Source organism: Trachinotus anak, unplaced genomic scaffold (assembly GCF_046630095.1).
Source record: "Trachinotus anak isolate AG129_WGS33_773 ecotype Australia unplaced genomic scaffold, CSIRO_AGI_Tana_v1 ptg000024l, whole genome shotgun sequence".
NCBI lineage: Eukaryota > Metazoa > Chordata > Actinopteri > Carangiformes > Carangidae > Trachinotus > Trachinotus anak.
This window is the reverse complement of record NW_027273875.1, coordinates 16,693,910-16,715,658: the sequence shown is the minus strand read 5'-3', so window position 1 is coordinate 16,715,658 and position 21,749 is coordinate 16,693,910. Positions and strand designations below refer to the sequence as shown.

At 41.3% G+C, this 21,749-nt stretch overlaps 1 protein-coding gene across 27 annotated transcripts in view; it reads left to right on the top strand.

Annotated features, from left to right (window-relative positions):
• Positions 1-21,749, top strand: part of picalma (phosphatidylinositol binding clathrin assembly protein a) — a 40,042-nt gene extending 18,293 nt beyond the window's left edge. Inside the window, exons 10-25 of one of the 27 annotated variants that reach the window (XR_011684911.1) lie at positions 102-187; positions 535-658; positions 1,241-1,374; positions 2,213-2,298; positions 4,084-4,236; positions 4,675-4,758; positions 5,210-5,284; positions 6,574-6,681; positions 9,319-9,447; positions 9,691-9,721; positions 9,805-9,904; positions 11,930-11,965; positions 16,870-16,929; positions 17,444-17,545; positions 19,879-19,994; positions 20,303-21,749. Coding sequence is in view for 26 of the 27 variants with exons in the window: in XM_071461146.1 (XP_071317247.1) it covers positions 102-187; positions 535-658; positions 1,241-1,374; positions 2,213-2,298; positions 4,084-4,236; positions 4,675-4,758; positions 5,210-5,284; positions 6,574-6,681; positions 9,319-9,447; positions 9,691-9,721; positions 9,805-9,904; positions 11,930-11,965; positions 16,870-16,929; positions 17,444-17,545; positions 18,484-18,576 (1,401 nt within the window). In the remaining variant the exon portion in view is untranslated. The other 26 variants (XM_071461151.1, XM_071461146.1, XM_071461147.1 and 23 more) reach the window with 26 other exon arrangements.

Here is a 21,749-nt window from a genome sequence, read left to right as displayed (position 1 = left end):
TGGCATGCTTCAGTGTTTTCTTTTTACTTTTCAGAAGACATCTTGTAGTAGGCTTTCCTCAGCTTTTGAAACTTAATATGTGTCAATGACATTCATGCCAGGCCCCCAGCAGCCTGCTGGATGCCCTGGAACAGCACTTGGCCTCTTTAGAGGGAAAGAAAGTCAAAGACTCAACAGCAGCCAGCAGGTAGGTCTGCTTCATCTCTCCAATTGATCTGGCTCCCTGCCATCTCAGAGTACAGGCTCATGTTTGCTTCAGCAACTTGATAGTATTGGACTGATTGAAAGTTTTTTCAGTTGCTTGTTTTGTTTGGTTTTGTTTAGTTTTTTCCAGAATGAAAGATAATAAAAATGTGCTTGTTATTAATTTGAGTAACTCACACTAACTCAGAACAAAATAGGAAGAGGTGTGACACTACAGTGAGGTTAAGCAATAAGCACACTGATGTCTAGTTGTCACAGAGTGTAGTTCTTCAAGAGCTCTGGAATGATTCTTGGTTAGTCAGTGTTGTCGGTGTGTGTCCCTTGATTCAGGGCTAGCACACTCTCCAATGCGGTCTCCTCCTTGGCCAACACCGGCATATCTTTCACCAGAGTGGACGAGAGGGAAAAACAAGCAGCCCTGGAGGAAGAGCAGGCTCGCCTAAAAGCACTTAAAGTATATTTTCCTCACTCACCTACATTCCTTTGAACTTAGTTCACTTCAGGCCAGAGCAGCACTGTCCAGCAGCACACACTGCATGGTCCTTAGTTTTTTTTAGTCCTTAGACATTTTTGTGCTGCAGTTTGAAGGGTGGGAGAAACTGGCTTTGGGGAAGTTCAGGAAGCCTTTTTTGTGAGTTTTTCTCAAATCTGCAACAATGCTCAGTCTTTGTGTCATAGTGTTCCATCCTGATTATGTTTGGCATGAGTTTTTCTGCACTCTGAAATGTTACAGCTCCACTGATGTCTGTGTTTCATTTGTGTGGCAGGCTGTGACGCGCTCTTCATAATGTTGATCACCAGAACTGAAGCTAAAAGAGAAAATGAACTATGATTCTTTTTTCCAGTGATTATATCAAAAGCATAGTCACAACAATTGTGACAGATTTTTGAGTAGTGGGACATCCCTGTGGTTTTGTGCTCTCTGCCCATATTGTCTTGTCTTGTCTGCAAATGGCCAATATAAGTACTGTCATACTGACTAATTGGATACAGGTTAGCCAACATGTTGGTAACTCTAGTCTCCTAATTATTGTAGGAGCAGCGTCTCAAAGAGCTCCAGAAGAATCCTACAACAGCAACCACAGATTCCTCCCCTGTCTCCACACTGGGTGGAACCATCAATTCAACCCCTGCCATTGACCTCTTCTCCACCCCCAGCTCCACCAACAGGTGAGACCACTTACACCTGGTCACCATCCAGTTCTGTGGCTTCTCCAAATGTCCAAATGGGATATCACAGCATATTAATGCTTGTACATGTAGATGCAGATGAACATATATTATTTAGATCAAACACTTTTTGCAGTTGTTCAGTTCATTAAATCTTAGACCAGACCCTCTTTGCAGAGGTTTCAGAGCTGAAAGGAGATGAGATCATTTTTTTATCAAACACCACTGAGGAAGGTTTTTAAATTTTAAGACAAAAAAAAAAAGTTTAAATCCATTTTGTATTTTATGCCAGCTAATGTGGCTTTCTGGGCTCTTAAAGCTGAAAAGTAGAAAAAAAAGTTGAAAATTGATGTTGATTAATTGAGTTGGAGGGATATTTAAATGCAGGTATAAGGTTGTTACAAAACATTTCAAAATGGTTTCACAGGTTCTTAGTTCCTTAAAATCAGATGAAACTTTGATACTTTATAGAAACTGGGGCACTATTGCAGCAGCACTGATAATATTAGATGCAGCACAAGCACATTCATCCATCCATCCAACCTATATCACTTATCCTTTTGAGGTCTGTGGGGGGGCTTGAGCCAGTCACAGCTCAAATTGGGCAGGGTTAGGAACAGGGTACACTCTGGACAGGTCCAAGCAAATGGACTGGAAACTGAAATATTTTACTGCTGCTGCAAATAGGGGCAACATAACATGTACTCAGAAATTAAAATATTTTTAAATTATGCTGTGATGCTGAGGACAATTGCAGTTGTATTTTTTTCTTCAGATGGCAACCGAAGTAAGACAATGAGTGACTGATTTATAATCTGTACCCTCATTTTCCCTTCAGCACATCCAAGGGAGCCAACGACCTTCTGGACCTGCAGCCTGCTTTCCAGCAGCCACTACCTCTCTCCACCACCAACACATGGGGAGGTCAGAGCTCCACTCTTCTTAGAACTAGTCCACACTGCTTCCACATCTACAAACACGCATACACGTGCACAATACCAAACATAAGTATTATTAATGGTAACTATTTAAAACCCAGTACAGGAACCTGTTTTGAAAATCATCTACCAGATCGATATTCTCATATGTATACGTGAATGGGTTTTGTGTCGTGTATCGAACAGTTTGCTAACATTAGCACAAACTATAACAATAACATGCCTGTATCTGCATGTGAGGTTTTTATTTAAATACCTCACATGCAGATATAGCAGAAAAAAATGTCTCACATTTAATTTTAGGATATGTAAGTGGCTGCAGAGCATTTTGCTTCCTAGTGTGTCACATCACTGTACCTTTAAGTACATGATGGGACTTGTGCATGATTTGTATGTGAAACTGATTAATGACTAATAGTAATGTGGATAGTGAGGGCCTATCCCCTAAAAGTAAATGAGTTGCCTGCCAATAAAGAGAGCAGTGCAGGAAAAAAGTGTGACAGGCGGTAAACTCCACAAACTGAGTCTTGTCTTAAAAAGACTGAACCACCAAACTAACTGTGCTGGAGGTAGAGACAGTGACGGAAGTGGAGGGCAGCGTGACGTGTTCCTGATGGCCGCTGCAGTATTCTTAGCTCCAGTGTCCAGCTGACGTTGATGCCATCAGCCTGGCAGGAGAGACTCTCCACGGTGCCATAATATTTCATAATTGAGCTGTGACCAAGACACTAAGTTTTACTTTCTCTGTCTGGAAATCTGGTGTTTACACATCCCACATGGCGAATAAAGACATGCAAACCTGAGTTTTTAGGTAAAACATGGGTGTCATTGTGTAGAAGTATGGACTTTGGTGTGGGGCAGCTGCTAGTATAAGATAAAGTGTGAATCAGTGAACCACAAACACCTGACCAGCTAATATATGGAATGATGCACCCCACCCACCCGCGGTTAATGCATCGTTTTGAAGTGCTTTAAAATTCCTGCCTTGTGGGCAGCCCTAAAACAGCACCTAATTTCAGTAGTAATCTTATCTCATATCTTTTTATAATGTTATGTGGTTTTCACTCCAGTCTCCAATCAGAAGGTGTGTAAATAATGTAGTTGACACACATAACAACAGTGTTTGTAATTTAAGATAACAGATTAGGCCTCAAAGTCCATGCTCACTCATTTTAAGTAACTTCTGTCATTTATTATGTTTGGAAAACCTAGGATGTGTATTAATTCAGGCCTGACAAATACCAACATTATGAATGTACGCAAAGGTAAGAAGTATGAGTTTAAGAGCTTGTTGCTACATAATTACATCTGTATTACCATATATGGTTGGCTTGTTCATGTTTGCATTTACTGCATTTTGTCACAAAACAGATTGTGCAAGATTCCTCGGGTTGACAAACATTCTAACCACAAACGCCACACACAGTTGTTTTATTGTCGTTAGATATCAGCCCCTGTGCTGGACCCTGACCGTTTTGATAATGAAAACCCTTACCCTGTGAACGGAACTGGTCTTGATAAAGCTGATCACCAGACCTGAAACTTGAGCCAATAAGAGCAGTGCAGCAGAGTGCATGATATCATCCTGCTGCTGTATCTCTAACCTCACCTGCATCACTGGCATTTTTCCCCTGCATGTCATCTTGCATGCACTTTTTTCAACTTCTCTTTTTAACTTTCTCACCCTCCTCTCCATCATAATATCTCTGTTCTCCCTGTGTTCTGTTCTCTTTTTTTCTTGTCCTCCTTCTCTCCTCCTCTGCCCACTCAGATCTTTTCACCTATGCTGCAGAATCTGTGGAGGAATCCATTCCAAACTCAAACCCTTTCATCACCCTACCTGTTGTCGATGCTGTCCACCCGTCCACAGCGTCCTTGGATGCTGGTGGTCTGCCCTGTAGGACACCTAGCCATGAAGTGTTCGGTGGGATTGGTTGGCTCCATCTTCTCTTATTTTATAAATTCTTTTTTTACAGTGTAGATTTCATTTTGTGTTCACACAGCATGTTAATGTGTGTTGTACCTGGTTGATGATTTACTGTAGGTGATTTCACTGTGATTTAAAATGGCTGTGGAGTGAGTCTGTAGGCGTGTTTCTTTCAGAGCAGTAGGGAAGGAAATGGAGGAAATGCCTGAAGTGGTTTAGGGTCACTGGTCAGAACATTCGGTTTCTTGACACTTTTCTCACATCCATCGAAGATCTGGCACGCTGCCCTACTCCAAATATTTGTTTCCTTCCACAATTAGGCTAAGTTCCCAGTGTTTATTTTCTCATCTCTTAACATTCTTCAGTTGTTATTTCAAAGGCCAAAACTCTTTGTTGTAAACTGTCCATCTTTATCAGCAACATTTTTTCCTCTAGATCATTACACCCCCTGTTTTGACTCAAGCTCTTCCCTGGCATCTGATCTTAATGCTGCTGCAGAAATAGAGACATTTACCACAGGTACTATTGGTGGATGGCGGTCTGGCTGCTAGTTTACTGACCTGTGACTTCTGATATGTTGTGTAACATTTGTCAATTGTCGTGAGTAGAGCTGGACATGGTGTCTCTCAGTGAAATCAGAGTATTTATCCTCCCTCCCTGCTTCCTACAAGCCTAAGGGTGTGAGCCTGCATTGTTTTGTGCTTAGCCACTAGTTGTGTGCTGCCCTTAATTTTGCCCTGTATTTAGTCTAGCCATGTGATGAGTGGTGGCTTCCTCTGCTTTTGTCCTGCAACTCCTGATCTTTGTTTTTCCTCTATAAAAGAGCCATTCCCACAGTTGCTTGGCTTCCTTGCTGCTCTTTCACTGCTGTTTTTCTGGTGTCATATCTACATAATCTTCTCCTGTCTTCCTCCCTCTTCCTCTGTCTGGTTCTTTGCATGTCTGCTGTTGCCCGTCTGCTGTGTGTCAGACTCCTTCTGTGGGCCAAGCCCTTACACCACCCTCTTCCAATCTGAGCCCCCTGCTGTAGCTGGTCTATTCAGAGGTAGGTACACCCAGGCTCAATGTGTTAGTAGTCCTCAGAAATCCACTTTTCTTTTTTTAAATATCAAAGTATTGAAAAATGCCCATCACAGTTTCTTAATGGCCAATGTGAGGTCCTGAAATGTCTTGTTTAAAACCCAAAAATATTCAGTTTTTCAGAGAATGTTGGGCATTTTTAGAAGAAGACGAATCCATTATAAAAAGAGATGGTGATTATTTTCTGTGGCTGAGTCATCAATTGTTCAGCTTTGGAGTTTCTCTGAATCAAAAAGACTCACTTAACCCTCATCAAATATACCTTGAACAATACAAAGACACAGACATGACAGTGCCCCCATCCACAGGGCATCATGGGTTACTGATGGCTTGATGAGTATGAAGATGATGTGAATCGTATGCTGTGGCCTTCAGTCACCACATATCCACCGAGGTCAACACCTAAGGGAAATTTTGGAGCAACGCGTTAGACAGTGCTCTCCACCACCATCAAAACACCACATGAGGAAATATCTTTATAAAGAATGGAGATCATCCCTCCAGTAGAGTCCAGAGACTTAGAGAATCAATCTCAAGGAGCACTGAAGCTGTTCTTGCACCAAGTGTTGGTCCAACTCCTTACTGAGACACTTCATGTTGTTTTTTCTTGTTTGTCACCTGTCTGTACTAGGCAATTAAAGGGAAATTGAAGAATACCCAAATTGTAACCCACCATCATGCCCCAATGTCACTTGAATGCACCAAACATGATCCGTGTAAAATGCAGTGCACAGTCGTGTAGCTTATGTCACTGGTCACCTGTGTATATAGAGGTAGCCTGGACATACTGATACAGGGAACAAACTGCTGCTTCTGTTGAGCCTTCGTGAGAGTGGATGCTGGGATGGAGGACTGTATCCTGACACATCAACCTGTGTCAAGACCACTGGTGTGTGAGATTACACAGAAACAATAGACATGGGTGTTTTGACATGCGTCATATCACGTCAGTGGTTGTTGACCTTAATAAATGAAATTTTCCTTGACAAACAGAAGTTGCCATGTATGTGGTGCTGTCGGCCTTAACCTGTGGTCATAGGAAAATGATAAAAATATTCTGCAACTGATCAACATGAATCTGCACCACTAGTCAAGGTGGTTGCATTATGGTAGAATTTAATGGCACATTTAATAAGCAAGTTTAAAAATGCAAGTTTAAAAAAGTGTCACTGATTCTATAAGAAGAGTCTTGGGTGTGCATTTTCCACATTGTGGTTGTCTTCCTGACTGTTGGTTTTCTTTTGGTCTCACCAGGGTTCACAGCCTCCCCAACACAGCAGCCACAGAACTCTCGAGGCCTTAATGTTGACTTTGACTCTGTATTTGGCAACAACACCAACGCCAACAACCTGGATTCAACAGGTAAGCACTTGTACACACATGACATATTCTCTACCTGTTTCCCTGCAGGTCTCGTTTACTCCAGACAGTCATTGGATTGTGTCGAGGCTGTGGAAAATCTGGACTTGTTTGTCAGTGTGTGTGGTTCATATGGACCCTTAATGTTCTGAATGAATTCCAAACAAACATCTGTGCCTCATCAGATATGAAAGTGGCTTTCATTAATATGACGAAAGGATGGTCTTTCTAGCAAGTAACCGGCTATTTGGTGTCAGTGGCTCTTCATTAGGCTTTTGCTATATGGACAAACAAATAAGAAAACAATATGAATCACCAACATGAAAGTGCCAGACCCTGAAATGTTAAAGGGTTTACATTTGCATGGTTATACTTCATAACTAGCCCACTCTTTCAATCTGTTTTGAACTATCTTACTATCTTATCTCAAAAAGATGATGGTAGAGGTATCCTTCTTTCTTTTTGTCTCAGTGAGGTAAATGTATCAACGAAACATACAAGGACTATAATCCATGTTTTTTTATGTTTGTTTTTTGAATTGTGAAATATATTCTGACCACCACCAGGCTAATTCAGGTTTTTAAAAAGCAAAGGTAACCCTGCACTGCAGTGGGAAGTGATCCCTCCTTCACTAACATACTCTGAACAAAGTGGGGTGGGTGGTATACTGCTTTCATCATCGTCACTAGTGTCCATGACATGGATTTTGCAATGCAGTCATTACTGTGATAAACGCACACTCACATTTGGTTTAAGTGCACACACGAGAAAGATTTACCCACAATACCTAATGAATAATGTCACACCCACAGGTCATAGACAGTGCTGACTTAACGTGATGCATAGTGCATTCAAAACAACGTACGTTGGTCAGAAATATTGTGCGACTTTCGTAGAACGTCACTATGTCACATGACATTAAAACCACCCTGGCCAAGGCGGCTGCAGTTTTCTGAGCCAGGCTCTGCAGTTGGTGGGAGCCACCTCTGTGTCGACAGCACTTTGTCCTGATTGGCTTAAGGCTCCACTGACACGCATGACATGTCGTAAGAACTTCAGATCCACTCTCTCTCCCTAAGGGGATGCAGTTCATTTGGTCTCCTCCTTCTGGCAGCTCATTTTTACCATACAGTATATTATAAAACTTGAAGTTGTATTAGATAATCTCATTTTGCAGTTTCAGTATAAATCCTATTAGTGTGTGCAGGACGATTTTCGGTTTCTTTAGATGTAAAATGTGATGTGATTCACAGTTCAGCAGGTATATTTGTGGTATGTCAGAAATTATGTGGCATTTTTTCCCCAGATATTCTTTATAGCTATAGCTGTAATAGCAGTGTAGTTCATACATTATTTTCAGTTCTCTTTTGAGTCAATAAGCTATTTATTTTATTTTATTTTTAAAAATTTTATTTCTTAAGCTATGTTCTCCTTATATTGCCGATTGAGTGAAAAGAGATAGTTTTGAGTGGAATATCCCTTTTTCAATTTTGTAATACTGTAATAAAAAACAGTCTTTGTAAAAAGAAATGGTATAAATTTGTGTCATCACCTTACCTAGAGAAAAATGAAACCTCTTATAGATATTTTCACTGCTCTGCATAATCAGAAGACAGTGACATAGGTGGGAGGTTTCTTCAATATCCTACCAAGCACATCAAGTATTTCTTATCTTTGATTTTATCATCATGTCACGTGCTTCTGCTGTCTCATCAGAATTATTTTTAGCATGCACAGGTACAGAATATGATGCTTGTTCATGTGTGTTGTGTGTGTTTTCTGTGACCATAAAAATCATTTCAACTGAGAGGGGCCCACAGGCTGATATTTTTTTGTCTACTGATGACTGCTACGTACACCAGGCTCCAAAAGTCACAAATGAATACAAATCATTTGAGTTTTTAGAGATATTAATGTGTTATGTGTGTGAAATATTTCTAAATAAATAAATAAATAGTTTTTACACCCATGTTTATTTAACAAATGAACCTTTACTGGCCTTTACACAGCACTCATCATTGTCTTATACTGAATTGTATAAATCACATAAATTGTGATTAATCAGAAATTTGTCACAAACAATGTCACTAACAGTAAAACTGGAGTGTGACTGAGGTAACAACTATTTCATCATTTGCCTCATTAGTGTATTTATACCAACTTATCATGACAAGAATAAACAGATGCTACATTCTGCACCTTGAATCTCTTACACACCCTCACTGGTTTCTAGGCTGCTCACAATCTCATAATATATTTTTTTTCTCTTTTCCCTTGTCCTGGGGTTAAACACACTCCCTGGGCTCTTGGCTTTTTGCATGGCATATGCATGACTGGGTGAGTTGACTCAACACACATTCCTCTCACACAGTCTTGGCTTGATGTGCGTTTTTCTCTGAGCCCTGCTTACTGCCTCATCCACACTGAACACCCTCTCTGTGTGTGTGTGTCCATTTGTGTGTGTGTGTGTGTGTGTGTGTGTGTGTGTGTGTACATTTTATATACTGTCGTGTGTTTGTCTTTGTGTGTTGTTTTGGTATTGTCTGTTGTATTGTGTCTTCACCTGTTCTGGGCTCCCCAACCTCTCACCCTCCCCTCCACTCCCTTCCTTTCCCTTTGTCCGATCCCCTTTTGATTAAGATGTTTTAGGTGGCATCCTCAAACCCACAGTGGCATCCTCACCCAATCAGGGCATGACCCTGAACGGCCAACAGCCCAACAAACTGGTGTCCACTGACCTGGATTCCTCACTGGCCAATCTTGTTGGCAGTAAGTTCCCTTTTTTGTGATGATTTAATAAATAGAACAAATTGTACAATAAGCAGATTATTCAAAGGTGAAATTTGCACCAATCAGTAAAGTATAATTTACTAAATTATAGCATGGAAATAAAGAAAAAAATAAATATGAATGTGTAAAATTTGTATAAAATGTTGCCAGTTTTCTACATTTTATGTGTTGTGAGTTGTTTTCATGGTGGTTCATTCATTACTTTTCTTCTGTCCTCTTTAGATCTGGGAATTGGCAATGGCACAGCAAAGAAGTAAGCACACTCCAGTAATGTTTAACGTCATGTCCTGGTACAGCATACTAAACAGGACTAACAGTTTCACTCCATCTCTGAAGTGATCTTCACTGGAGTCAGCCTGGGGAGAAGAAGCTGACAGGGGGAACCAACTGGCAGCCCAAGACAGCTCCTTCCACCACCTGGAACCCTGCAACCATGGTTAGAATCACCTCTCTGCACCCATCTGGTTTTATACCCCAACCAGTGAACACCCAAAACCGAATCAATGGTTCTTCATATTCACATGAGAATATGAGAGCTTCAGTTAGGGACAGTCAGCCAAATTAATCAAATCTCAAACTGATCATAAGGGCCTTGTTCCATAGGAACTGAAGGACCTGTAACCTGGAGCTTCCCATAATTAAAATTTATATGAATCTATCAGATGTTGAAGCTACAAACCAAAAGGTTGTGGATATGCATCACGGAGATGGCGCCACACGGATAGACATCATTATTTTCATGTGCTGTTTTGGTAGGAAAGTGCAACAGGTGTATGAACAAACTGCAGGATGCGGCATGATTACATTTGAGCAAAAAAGAATAATCAATAGAAAAAAAAATTGTTAACAATGTTAAAGTTAGAAGAAAAAATAAGTTTACATGTCAGTATAAACACAGAGCTCACTGGTGATTCAGAGCCAGAACTGTGTGTAGTTTTTGTCTTATGATGGCACACTGATGACTCAAAACCTGCTTTCATCAGATCTGATCCAACAGGGAGCAAAGGGAGGGAATAAAAAAATCTAAAATCAAAAGTCCCAAACCTACAATTGTACACAGCATGTGGCGTTATCAAAGTAACTTCATATATCACAAACTGTTGTCCCATTCACCTTTACACCAGAGCACCTGAAGCTTCTCGCACTCAATCACTTATCAGGTGACATCATTTAGGTCTGTGAGGGTCCGGGTTTAGGCCCCTGGGGGGACATTGTGATTGGGCCCAGTACTGCCCTACGAGCTAGAGGCTCACCTCTCTCTGTGTCGCCTCTGTTCAGTGAGTAGAGGGGGGGGGTGGAGGCAATGCTCTGTGTCAGAGGAAGAATATGAAAGAAATTGTGTCTCTTCTAACTTTCTCTCTGAGTGATCATTATACAGTAAATCCAGCTGAAATCACAGCTCAGTCTTTGTCTTTAACTGATGTGTTTGGTGATTTTGTCAGATGACATCATCAAATCAGGATGTTAGCAGAAGCTTGGAAGTGACTGCTGGTTAACATCTAGTCTTAATGAGCTTTGTTTCAGTCACTATTTCAAACTTGTTTCATTGTCATGACAACATACAGACAATGAGTCAATGAGAACAGCTCAGGAGACAGGAGAACAGGAGGAGAGAAGCAAACGGATAGAGAGCTGAAACCAGCTGACAGTGGGCTGAATACAACATGATGACCTCATGAATATGCTGATTTGTCTATTACATTATCTAACGACATTTATCAACAGCAGCTTTAGCTACTTTTCATCGAAAGTAGTTGTTTACAGGTTCCACAACAATTTTCAATCATGTTACCCAATCAGTTTCCCACACTGTTTCCCAGACACATACGAGGTTTTGACCTGGTTTTGTTAAAATACCAAAGCAACTGGACGTTACTGGGAAGTTAAACTAGGAACAAACTCCCCAACACTCTGAATTAACAATCTACACAGACAAATGCATAGCACTTCAGCAAAGCGTGCATGTTGGGTATTGTGAATCAGAATATTACCTGTGTATTGAAATACACTTGTTTGTTCATCATGATCCCCATTAGCTTTGCATTGCTGCAGGCATTCTTTCTGGGGTCCATATGTGCTTATTTAAAAACTGTGGTGCTTATTGAAACATGTGCTCTGCTTTGCTAATTGTGTAGAACTGCAGCTGACCAAGAGTACTTGGACATTTTATTAACTCCTGTTCAGAGCCAGAATCACAGGACTGCTGCCCCCCTACACAAGACAACAGCTACACTTCCATTAGAGGTCATTAAGCTCCTTTAGTCTATAAATGTCCTCAGGAACTAGTCAGTAAAATCAGCTGATGTCGTTATCATGTCCAGCAGGGACGATTGACCACAGTGTCTGAAACATGTTCTCAGGCAGGTAGCCAGTGGCTATGAATTCTCACCTTTGTCTTGTGTCTTGTCTGTGAATGTTTGCTCCAGTTTATTGATCTGTCTGTTATCTGTTTATGAAACAGCCACACTTACAGAACTCCATGCATTTTCCACAATACGTAAGTCCATCCCTACTACACATATGGTTTAAGCCTTTTCCTGCGCTCTGACCAACACTGGCATGCGCTGGTTGATATTAACATCTTCACATTCAGCTTCACCACTCTGTCCAGAGGCCACACCACCACTAGCAGCCACAGCACACTGTCAGAGCTATATTAACACTGCAGTGATGGCATGCAGCAGCTAAGGACTCTGTCCAGTAGCTGCCCCCAGCTCCTGTGTGGAGAACCTAGTCATGATCAGAGGGGCTCAGCTCAGGCCTAGTTGGTGCCATTTTATTACAGCTTTAAACCAGTATTGGGTTATTGTTGTGTAAAATCTAGTCTGTTTTCTGTCTGCCAAGAAATGCCCAGTCGAGTGTCCCCTGCCAGTTTCTTCCTGCTGACTTGCCAGTAGAAGGTGTTGAGTGATTGTGGGAGTAAAGTCTTTCCTGGATGGCCTCCAGCTTTTCCTGGACTGTTTGTTTATTGTGCTTTCTTTGAATCCAAGTGTCTTTTACTCTCTTTAACTGGAGTCATAACAGCCACAACCTCTTGTGTCTGCCTATGATGGTCCACTGAATGGCCTCTTCCCCTTAGTGTTTCACAACAGCAGACTGATTGCAGACTGAGGGACTTTAGTGCACTGAAATGTTTTCAGTCTTAGTTGTTGTTGTTAGTAAGTATTTTGAATTATTAGAGAAGATGCCAGTCAGCAATGAAATGAGTTTGATTTCACTCAGAAGACTTCACTTATTGTTGAAACAACAAACCTCCAAAAAGCTACTGATGAGATCCAAACTCCATCCAGAAAACTGTCTGTATGTACATTCTTCACAGGATCCTTTACCAGTGCAGCCTGTCAGTGGATTTTTCTTCTCTGGGACTTGCAGTTATGAGACATATCTGCTGAGGTTGTTGTGTACACAGTTGTGTATTTTTTGACTGAAGTCAGTGGTCCTGAATGTTTCCTCCCAAACCAGGTGTAGTTATCGTCTCTTGTAAATGGTGAATGGAGAAGAATGAAAATGACTTCTCCAGCTCTGTTCTGCCTAAAGAACAAACCACTCCACTGTTCGCAGTCAATATTGTAAAAACCTGACACCTTCTATTGATCAGTATGGGGAAAAAAACTGCTCTGTATGTGCTGTGTATATAAATGATCAGTATTTATATTAAGTAGATGAGAAACTCTCATCTCTCGAACTCTTTTGAGCTCATCATGTTCAGACATACACTACCGGTCAAAAGTTTTAGAACACCACACTTTTTCCAGTTTTTTACTGGAAATTATTCAGTTTATTGTGTCATTGCACTCTGAAATGGAAGCATAGAACAAATAAGCAATTTGAGTTGAAAAAGAAATCATGGAATCAATTTATAGACCAAAATGTATTCTAAACTTTTGACTCATCAAAGTAGCCACCTTTGGCAGATATAACAGCTGAACGCACTCGTGGCATTCTGTCTACAAAAGAAATCAAATATTCTTCAGAAAGTTCTTCCCAAGTCTGTTGCAGAAGTTCCCATAAATGTGTGGCACTTGTAGGTTGCTTGGCTTTCACTCTTCTGTCCAGTTCATCCCAAACCAGCTCGATGGGGTTTAAGTCTGGAGACTGTACTGGCCACTCCATGTTTTCAAGCTTACCATCTTGTTCTTTTTTCCTGAGGTAGTTTTGGCATAGCTTGGACTTGTGTTTTGGGTTATTATCTTGCTGTAGGATGAACCTCTGACCAACTAGGCGCATACCAGAGGGTATTGCATGGCGCTGCAGAATGCTGTGATAGCCATATTGGTTCAGGGTGCAGCTCACTCTGTACAAGTCACCGATCCTGGATCCAGCAAAACAGCCCCAGACCATCACATTTCCTCCTCCATGTTTGACAGTTGATGTCACACTCTGTGGAACCATCCTCTCGCCTACTCGACGGCGTACAAAGATCCTGCGTGATGAACCAAAGATTTGAAATTTTGATTCATCAGTCCATAATACCTTCTTCCAGTCTTCAGCAGTCCAATGGCGGTGTTTCGTGGCCCAGGAGAGCCTCTTTGTCTTATTCTGACAACTTAGCAATGGCTTTCTTGCTGCAACTTGTCCTGTCAAACCTGCAGCTCGAAGTCTTCTCTTCACAGTTGAAACTGAGACTTGCTTACTATGGCCACTATTAAGTTGTGCTTGAAGCTGTTGTCCTGTGAGCCACCTATCACGCAAGCTGTTAACTCTCAGAAACTTGTTCTCTGATTCAGTTGTGGCTTTGGATCTGCCAGACCGCTTCCTGTCAGAGTTTTCCCCAGTTTCTGAGTGCCTTTTGATGGTGAAGAAAACTGTACTCACTGACACCTTGACTTTCTTTGCAATTTCCCTGTAGGAAAGACCTACATTTGTAAGTGTTATGATGGTCTGTCTCTCTTCCATTGTTAATTGCCTTTTTCTCGCCATTTTTGTAGCAACACACTACTTTCTGCAGTACAATACTGTTCACCTGATTCTCATGAGGGTCTGGTACCACAGTGTGTTCCAACACTGCATTTATGCAGACAGAGGGGGTTGTATGTAGTCAAGAAAAGTTGGAACACCTGTAGGAATTAGTAGCACCAGCTTTCAAGGCTGATTCAACCTTCATTGCTGCAGAACAGCTTTAAATTGTTAACCCACTTCGTGTTCCCTGAAAAAGGCCTTTTTGTTTAATTCTGAAATGTACATTATTTTTCAGTTCTGGGTAACCAAACCTTTTTTTTTTTTTTTCCTCTGGCTGTTCAGTACTTACCTTTGTACCATTTCAAGCTATTCGTTGGACTTGCACGACTTGAATTGCAATAAATAACTGGAAAAATTAGGGTGTTCTAAAACTTTTGACCGGTAGTGTAGTTACCATGCCACATTTTCATATGGTCATAAAGTTTCTAACTTGATTTGCAATATTGTTTTATAGTATCATAATGACAATTATTAAAACTAGGTGGACAGAGAAGGTAAGAAGAACTGGCTACTGGGAAGTAGTTTGGATTAGTCATTCCTAATGAGCCTCTCCAAACGTGAGAAAAGTCTCATGAACTTGAATGGATCTGGATCTCACTGATAACCTGTCATTCTTTCTACCTCCCTCCTCGTCTCTCTTACTATGTTTTTGTTACACATATTCAGTTTGCAGTCTGTCTTTGGTGAAATTTTCAGAAAGATCTTCTGACAATAATCCAACAGTCCAGCCTCTTACCATAGTGCCAGTGGTCATGATCACACACAGAGCACCCATCTCTGCTGAGGCGAGTAAGAAATGATTGGTGATGCACTAAGAAACAGATGCTCACAACATCCGTCATTCATTAAAGGATAATCCCTGACGTGATGCAAAGAACGTCTTAATCATGTCATTACTGACTATCTGAGGGACGCTGAGTGAGACATCCCTGAGACAAACCAAACATTGTCGGCGAGGAGGAATTCTGAAGGAGCGCTCTCTGTGCACTGAAACAAGCACAGTCTGTGATGAAAGCACCAAATTTGGCACCAGTGTCACATCTGACTCACTTGTGCCTCCCTCGCCAATGACTGAATAGTTAATGAAACGTATCCTTCCCGAGAGGGCTGGGCGTTAGACAAATCTGGGTTTGTTATCACTGCAGGGGCTGTTATCACAAGCAAGGCTGCTCAGAGAAAGAGTCTCCACTTTTGTTCTCTCTAATCTCTTTCCACAAGGAGCTCTGCACCTGCCATTAACCAGCTTCTACCTCCAGGACACATCACACTCGGCTTTCTCCTTCCCTTTACCTCTGTCTGTCATTGCCCTGTTTAAAAGATGGAACTAGATCAGCAGTCTGGTTTGAAAGCTGGTAACTTTTGGTAACTTGACACATTTTCTGTGGGAAGTTTCAGTGTGTTGTGTGAAGATTTTTTTCCAGCTGATGTTCAGAACACTGAACATGAAATTAGTTTGGACCCTTTTGGAATAAAACTGAACTAATAATTGACATCTGCAGGTCTCAGTAGGCCTCAAAGAACAGGGCTTTAAGTTAGTTGAGAAAACTTTGTTGGAGACATTATATACTACTGGTCTGACTGTGCTCTTCAATCCTTTTTCATTTTAAAACATTGTCACACCTGCAATCTACAGTAGCTCAGATGCTCATTGACTCATTGTGGGCAAGTGTTCATCTTAGGAAAAACATAGATTCACTTAAATTAGTTAATTATTTACATTCACCACCTCCAGTTCACATTGATGGCATTGATTAATTACATTACAAACAGTTATGGTTGTGCGAGTGCTGACAAAATGTGAAACACTGTAAATATCAATAAATGAATGTAGTTCATGTGAAGCCCGCTCCCATGCCATGCTGGGTTTCAGTCATTTTTTTTACCTTGAAACAGGTGTTAAATTTTGTCCTTTGTGGTTATAAAATTTCTTAAAAATTTTTAAAACATTTATCAGCCCTGAATAGATATCTGCTTAGAAAAACTGAAGTTCTTTATGGAACCCCCTCACCCCCATTGGCTGAACCCTGCTGTCATCCTCTCACAGTCTGCAGAATCGCCATCTTCCCTCCTTCACGCCCTCGTTCTAGCTGCATTCTCGATTTACTTTCAAAACTACACAGGTTTTTTGAATGGAGCAGTGAAAATCGTCAGTAGGCTTCACAAGTCCTAACAAGCTCAGCTTTGTCATGTGACTGCTCTTTAAAGAGAAGAAACACCTCATGTTTGACTGTTAACATAGGTGAAGTGGAGCTGAATCAGATAAAGTTGGTATTGAATGAATTCTTCCTTCATTCTGATCTATTCCTTCATAGATTTTTAAAGGCTCACTTTAGTCACTGTAATGAAATAAAATTTGATAATCTTATAATTAACAGCTAAATGTGAGTCACTGTGTCCTGATTCTGGAGAAGGAAGTGACTTGTTTTTTTTGTGTCACCTCAGGCACCATCTGTCATGGCCTTCCCTGCAACCACACCGACAGGCATGATGGCATATGCAATGGTAAGTCAGCTGGGACTGTATACTCAGCAGGATTTCACTTCCTGTCACACACACACACACACACACACATTTGCATGTTGGTCTTTCTATAGTTGTGAGGATACTCACTGACATAATGTGTTCCCCAGCCTCTCACCCCAACCTTAACCTTCACTTAACACCTGACCCCAACTTACCTCTAACCTGGACCCTGAAACCAGGTCTCAACCTTAAAATAGTCCTCATGGTTTTGTACAGAAATCTGTCCACACAATCATAGAAAGAAAGCACACACACAGACCGTGCAAGCAAAGAGGGAGACAGTTTCTTTTTATCTTCTTCTTCTATTCTTATTATATCCATGTAGCTGTGAAGCAGATGGAATAGGCAGCAAGAGGCAGCTCTCACCACACACACACTACTGTAGCCAACTAACCCCTGGACCTGATTTTGGGATGCATCTGTATTTTGTTTGTTTGTTTTCAGGCAGTATAATTCATGCTTTGTGTGTTGTGTTTTCTTTTCTTACCATCAGCCTCCCAACATGGGCTCCATGATGATGACACAGCCCTCCATGATGTACACCCAGCCTGTGATGAGGCCCGCCAACCCCTTTGGCTCCAATCCAGGTACACAGGTAAGTAATGTCTGTGTGCACTGCCCCACTCCTTCCACAGCTTAGCTCAGTGACCCAGTCTACCTAGCATGATAGTTGTCTCAGCTCTGGGATCTGCTTCCACTTGTTCTCTCCTGGGTTAGCACCAAGATCTTGGGGAGTTTAACATTAATTATCTGCAGAAATCGGGGGATGCCTTTTATGAAATTAAATCAAATAGACTGTGAAAGGTTTGTGCTTTAAATTCGTGTGTGTGTCGCCAAAGTGTGTAGGTAATTTTTCTGATAGATGGGACATGTGCTCCCCACCGCCTGCAAGTGTGAGTGTCACAGCTGATAAACAACATTCACAGGCCAACTATTGATGAATGAATGAATTTTTCCAGTATGCAGATTTCCCACTATAATCAGTCCACTTGTTACTCTGAGTTTTCATGCAACCCTCTACAAACCTCCTTTTTTATCTGTGCATTTTCAGTTTGCACATAAAGGAGACTTGAGTGCAATTTTGAAAATGGTAACAAGGTTTATCCATTGTGATAAAGTTTTTAAACTTGGTTGAGGTGGAAAAATGGATGTATTGACAAAATTTAACAAAATGCAATGGAAACAGACTCAGTGAATGACTCATGACGTACATGATGCATGTTTCCTATTGGTCATTCCAACTGTAGAGGAAAATACAGGCCATCTTTGTGGATAAGATGAGCATTGGTGTATTTCTTTATCTGCCTCTGCCTTTCAGTCAGTGTGTATCATGATCAAATAAGAGGTCTGTGATGCTATTTTAACATCCATTTACAGAATTGTGTGCATAACTGAAATGTGATAATGCATGAGCATAATTTCCTGATTAGAGGCCTGTAGCGCAGCTTCTCTTGTGGAGCTCCTGTCTTCATCCATCTCTCCATCTCTCCTGTTCTGCTCTCACCTCCTCCTCTGTCCTCCTCTGTGACTCAGTCACCCACAACTTCTAGTCCTTCCAGTCTCAGCCCCCTCAGAGTGCTAGGGAAGGACCCCTTTGCACAACTCTTTCTGCAGAATTTTTTATAGAACATCTTTAGGTACAGCTCATCTTCTGTGTGTGCTTACTTGCAACTTCAGTGTCAACAAACTGCATGTTAAATTCTAGCTTGTATGGGCAGAACTGGCTGTTAAAGGTACTATATGTACGAAAGTGATGTCATTTACATGTTTTAATCACGTTTTTATTGCCAACGTGTGAACAGACTGAACTGTAACTTCAGTAACCTTCCCCGTCTTCCTCATCTAGCTGTAACAGCCTGTGGACTGATCTCTATGTGAACGATTCAGGGATGTGATTTAAATGCTCACTCCTGAGTGTCTTGGTGTCTCTCTTCAGGTCATCCACAGTGCCAACAGTGTGCATTACTAGCTAACGTTAGTTTAGAAATAGAGTCTGCTAATGTCAACAAGTGACTGGCGCCCAACATAGACTTAACCACAAGTGAAGTGTTATCTAGTGAAGTGTGTCTGGCTGAACAGGAATGTGACCGATGCTGGGGAAAATTTTGCATTACTCAAACTATATACTTTCCCATTTCCAGACCCATCACACACTTAGAGTCAAATACAGTCCAAAGTACAGTTTACATTTAATAACATTCAGTGTGTAGTTAGACTGGCCAACAGGACCATTGTTCTTACTGTCCCTGTCAGTCTCCCTACCAGCCCTCTCTGTGTGCCTGTCATTTACAGTGCACATGAGAGTCCAGGGTGTCATACCACATCTTTACTGGTCTCTGATCTGCAGTCCCAATTAATCTGATTCAAAATTCCACATGTTCTTGCAGCGATAGAAGGGTAGGCTGTTCCTTCCTGTCCTCCTGGGAATCTTTAAATTGGTACTATCCATGCACCATACAGAGGTCAATTTCTTTCCCAGTCCAACCATCATGTCATTGTTTTGGCCAATGCCCAAGATGCTTGCTCTTACCTACCTACACAGCGCAAGAATGTGCATGACAGGATGCTGACTGCAGTTCACTTAACAGCCACTGGTGTCATTAATAACAAGAGTTTTCTGAAAGTTACACGTATAACCTTTAAAAGGCTGATTGTGAGATACTACCACACTCGACACTGCAGCTGGCTGCTTTGCACACTCTGTACACACGTCTTGTCTCCTGTTGAATGAGGACTGAATCAGTCAAAGTTCCTTTGCTCTGCAGGAGACTGAAGCTCTTTTTGTTGAGGACTAGTTCAAGCTGCGATGTGAAAGTTTGAAAATTACACATAACATTTTGATTTGTCCCCAACATGTGCTAAGTAGATTGTAACATACCTAGTCAAAAGCAAAACACTGCAGCAGGCATTTTTTTCCTTTATTGACAGGGCAGTCGAGAGTGACAGGAAAGGGGCAGAGAGAGAGGGGGAATGACACGCAGGAAAGAGCTGGGCCAGTCGGGAGCCGAACCGGCACTCAGCTGCTAAGAGCTTCCACTCATGTGGTATGCGCCCTAACCACTCTCCCATTGGGCCGCTCCAGATCAGACAATTTTAACAGAATGAATAAACAGAGGATCTCAGAAATGAACTGAGATGATAAAAGTCTCCTGTGAATAAGACTTCAGCTCTTATTTTGAAATACAAGCTTCATGCGCCATTTTTTGTTTTGCCTGGTTGTTGGATTTTTGCTGCTGTTTTTACATATATAGAGGCGTCCTTAGAGGTCTGGATACTGGTCTTTTAATACTGGGTCTCCAGATGTTCCAAAAAACATCTAGAGGGTTAACACGGTTGTCTTTTATATTTGCAGATGCAGTTCATGTAACCTGAGGAGGGGGGAGTCTTTCCCATCTGAATATGATTCACAACAACGTCAACCATCCGAGCAAACTTGCAGTTTGCTTCGAATGAACTCACTTCTCTCTGAGAATGAGAGGCCCAAATAAGACTTTGGATAAAATCACGGTGACTCAGAGCAGCTCTGGCCATCTCAGAGAAGCATCACAGTATAGACATTGTGCCCATCTAGTCATGTCTGAGTCTTAGAAGGAGAAGAAGAGTGCGTGCTGCCATTCAAATCATGTGGACAGGGATCAGCCCCAAGTGTATCCTGGACTAAGAGAAACACACCACCCAAAGGGAGAGCTTTTTGACATCCCTGTTTATGGAGAAAAAAAACAAAGTTGGGTTGCTGTCACACATACACACTGAGTTGTCTTTTTTTGTTTCGTTCCTCTTTCTCCAGGTGAGGCTGGGAGAGTCACCTCTTTCAATTATCAATAATATTAATTACCTTATTAAAGCCTCCTCACATTAGAAAAACAATTGCAAACTACTGTTTATCACACATTTTTGTTTTCTTTCATTTTCTGTATTGTTTGGAGTAGACATTCCTTGTGTATTGTTTGTATTTATTTATGATTACCTATAGAGAGGATGACATTATTAAGCAAAATGTAAATGTTACTAGTCACTGACTTCTTTCATGCGAAAGGTCTTCAGGTTTATACATAGGTATGATTGATTGTAGAATTGGATTTTGAGTGATTGATTTTTGATTTTTTTTTTTTTTTTTAAAGAAGTTAATATAAAGTTTAAAGAGATGACATGTTTTGCTGCTGTGGCACTGAATATTCTCTGTACTCGCATGATGCCTTGTACAGTTATCTGTGGCTTGAGGGGCCACACTGAGGATGTGTATCAATGTAATAATTCATTAATACGGTCAAATCTGCAAATCTGGGGGGTCAATTTCTATGAATTTGGCAAGAAAACATTTTTCACATCAGCAAATCACTACATTTTATGATTGCGGCAGCATTGCATTGGAAAGGAATCGCCGTTTATGCTTTTGATGCTTTGGCACACCATTTATTCTTACATTTAACAAAGCTCCTGGCTGCCCTTTACCAACCTGAAAGTGCAGGGCCCCTTTCATGCTTAGATCATCTTTCCACAGGCAAGCGCTGGGGTGTTTAGGACAGTGTGGGGTATGGGGAAGCATCTTGTGTAGATTCAAGTCAGGTTACAGGGGGAAGGGTGAGGAGAGGTCAGTGCAGGAGAGTAGAGCACTGTTGATCGGTGCTTTGTGTATATAGAACTGATCCTGCTGATCACAGGAATGGGCAGGTGTAGGTATGAAAGATGGCCTGAACATGAAAGTGGCCCTCACTCCATTAAATGAGCATATTTGTTGCATTGTCCCTGCAGACTATATTTTTGTTTTTTGTTTTTCCATTAAAGTGCAAGCTTCCATA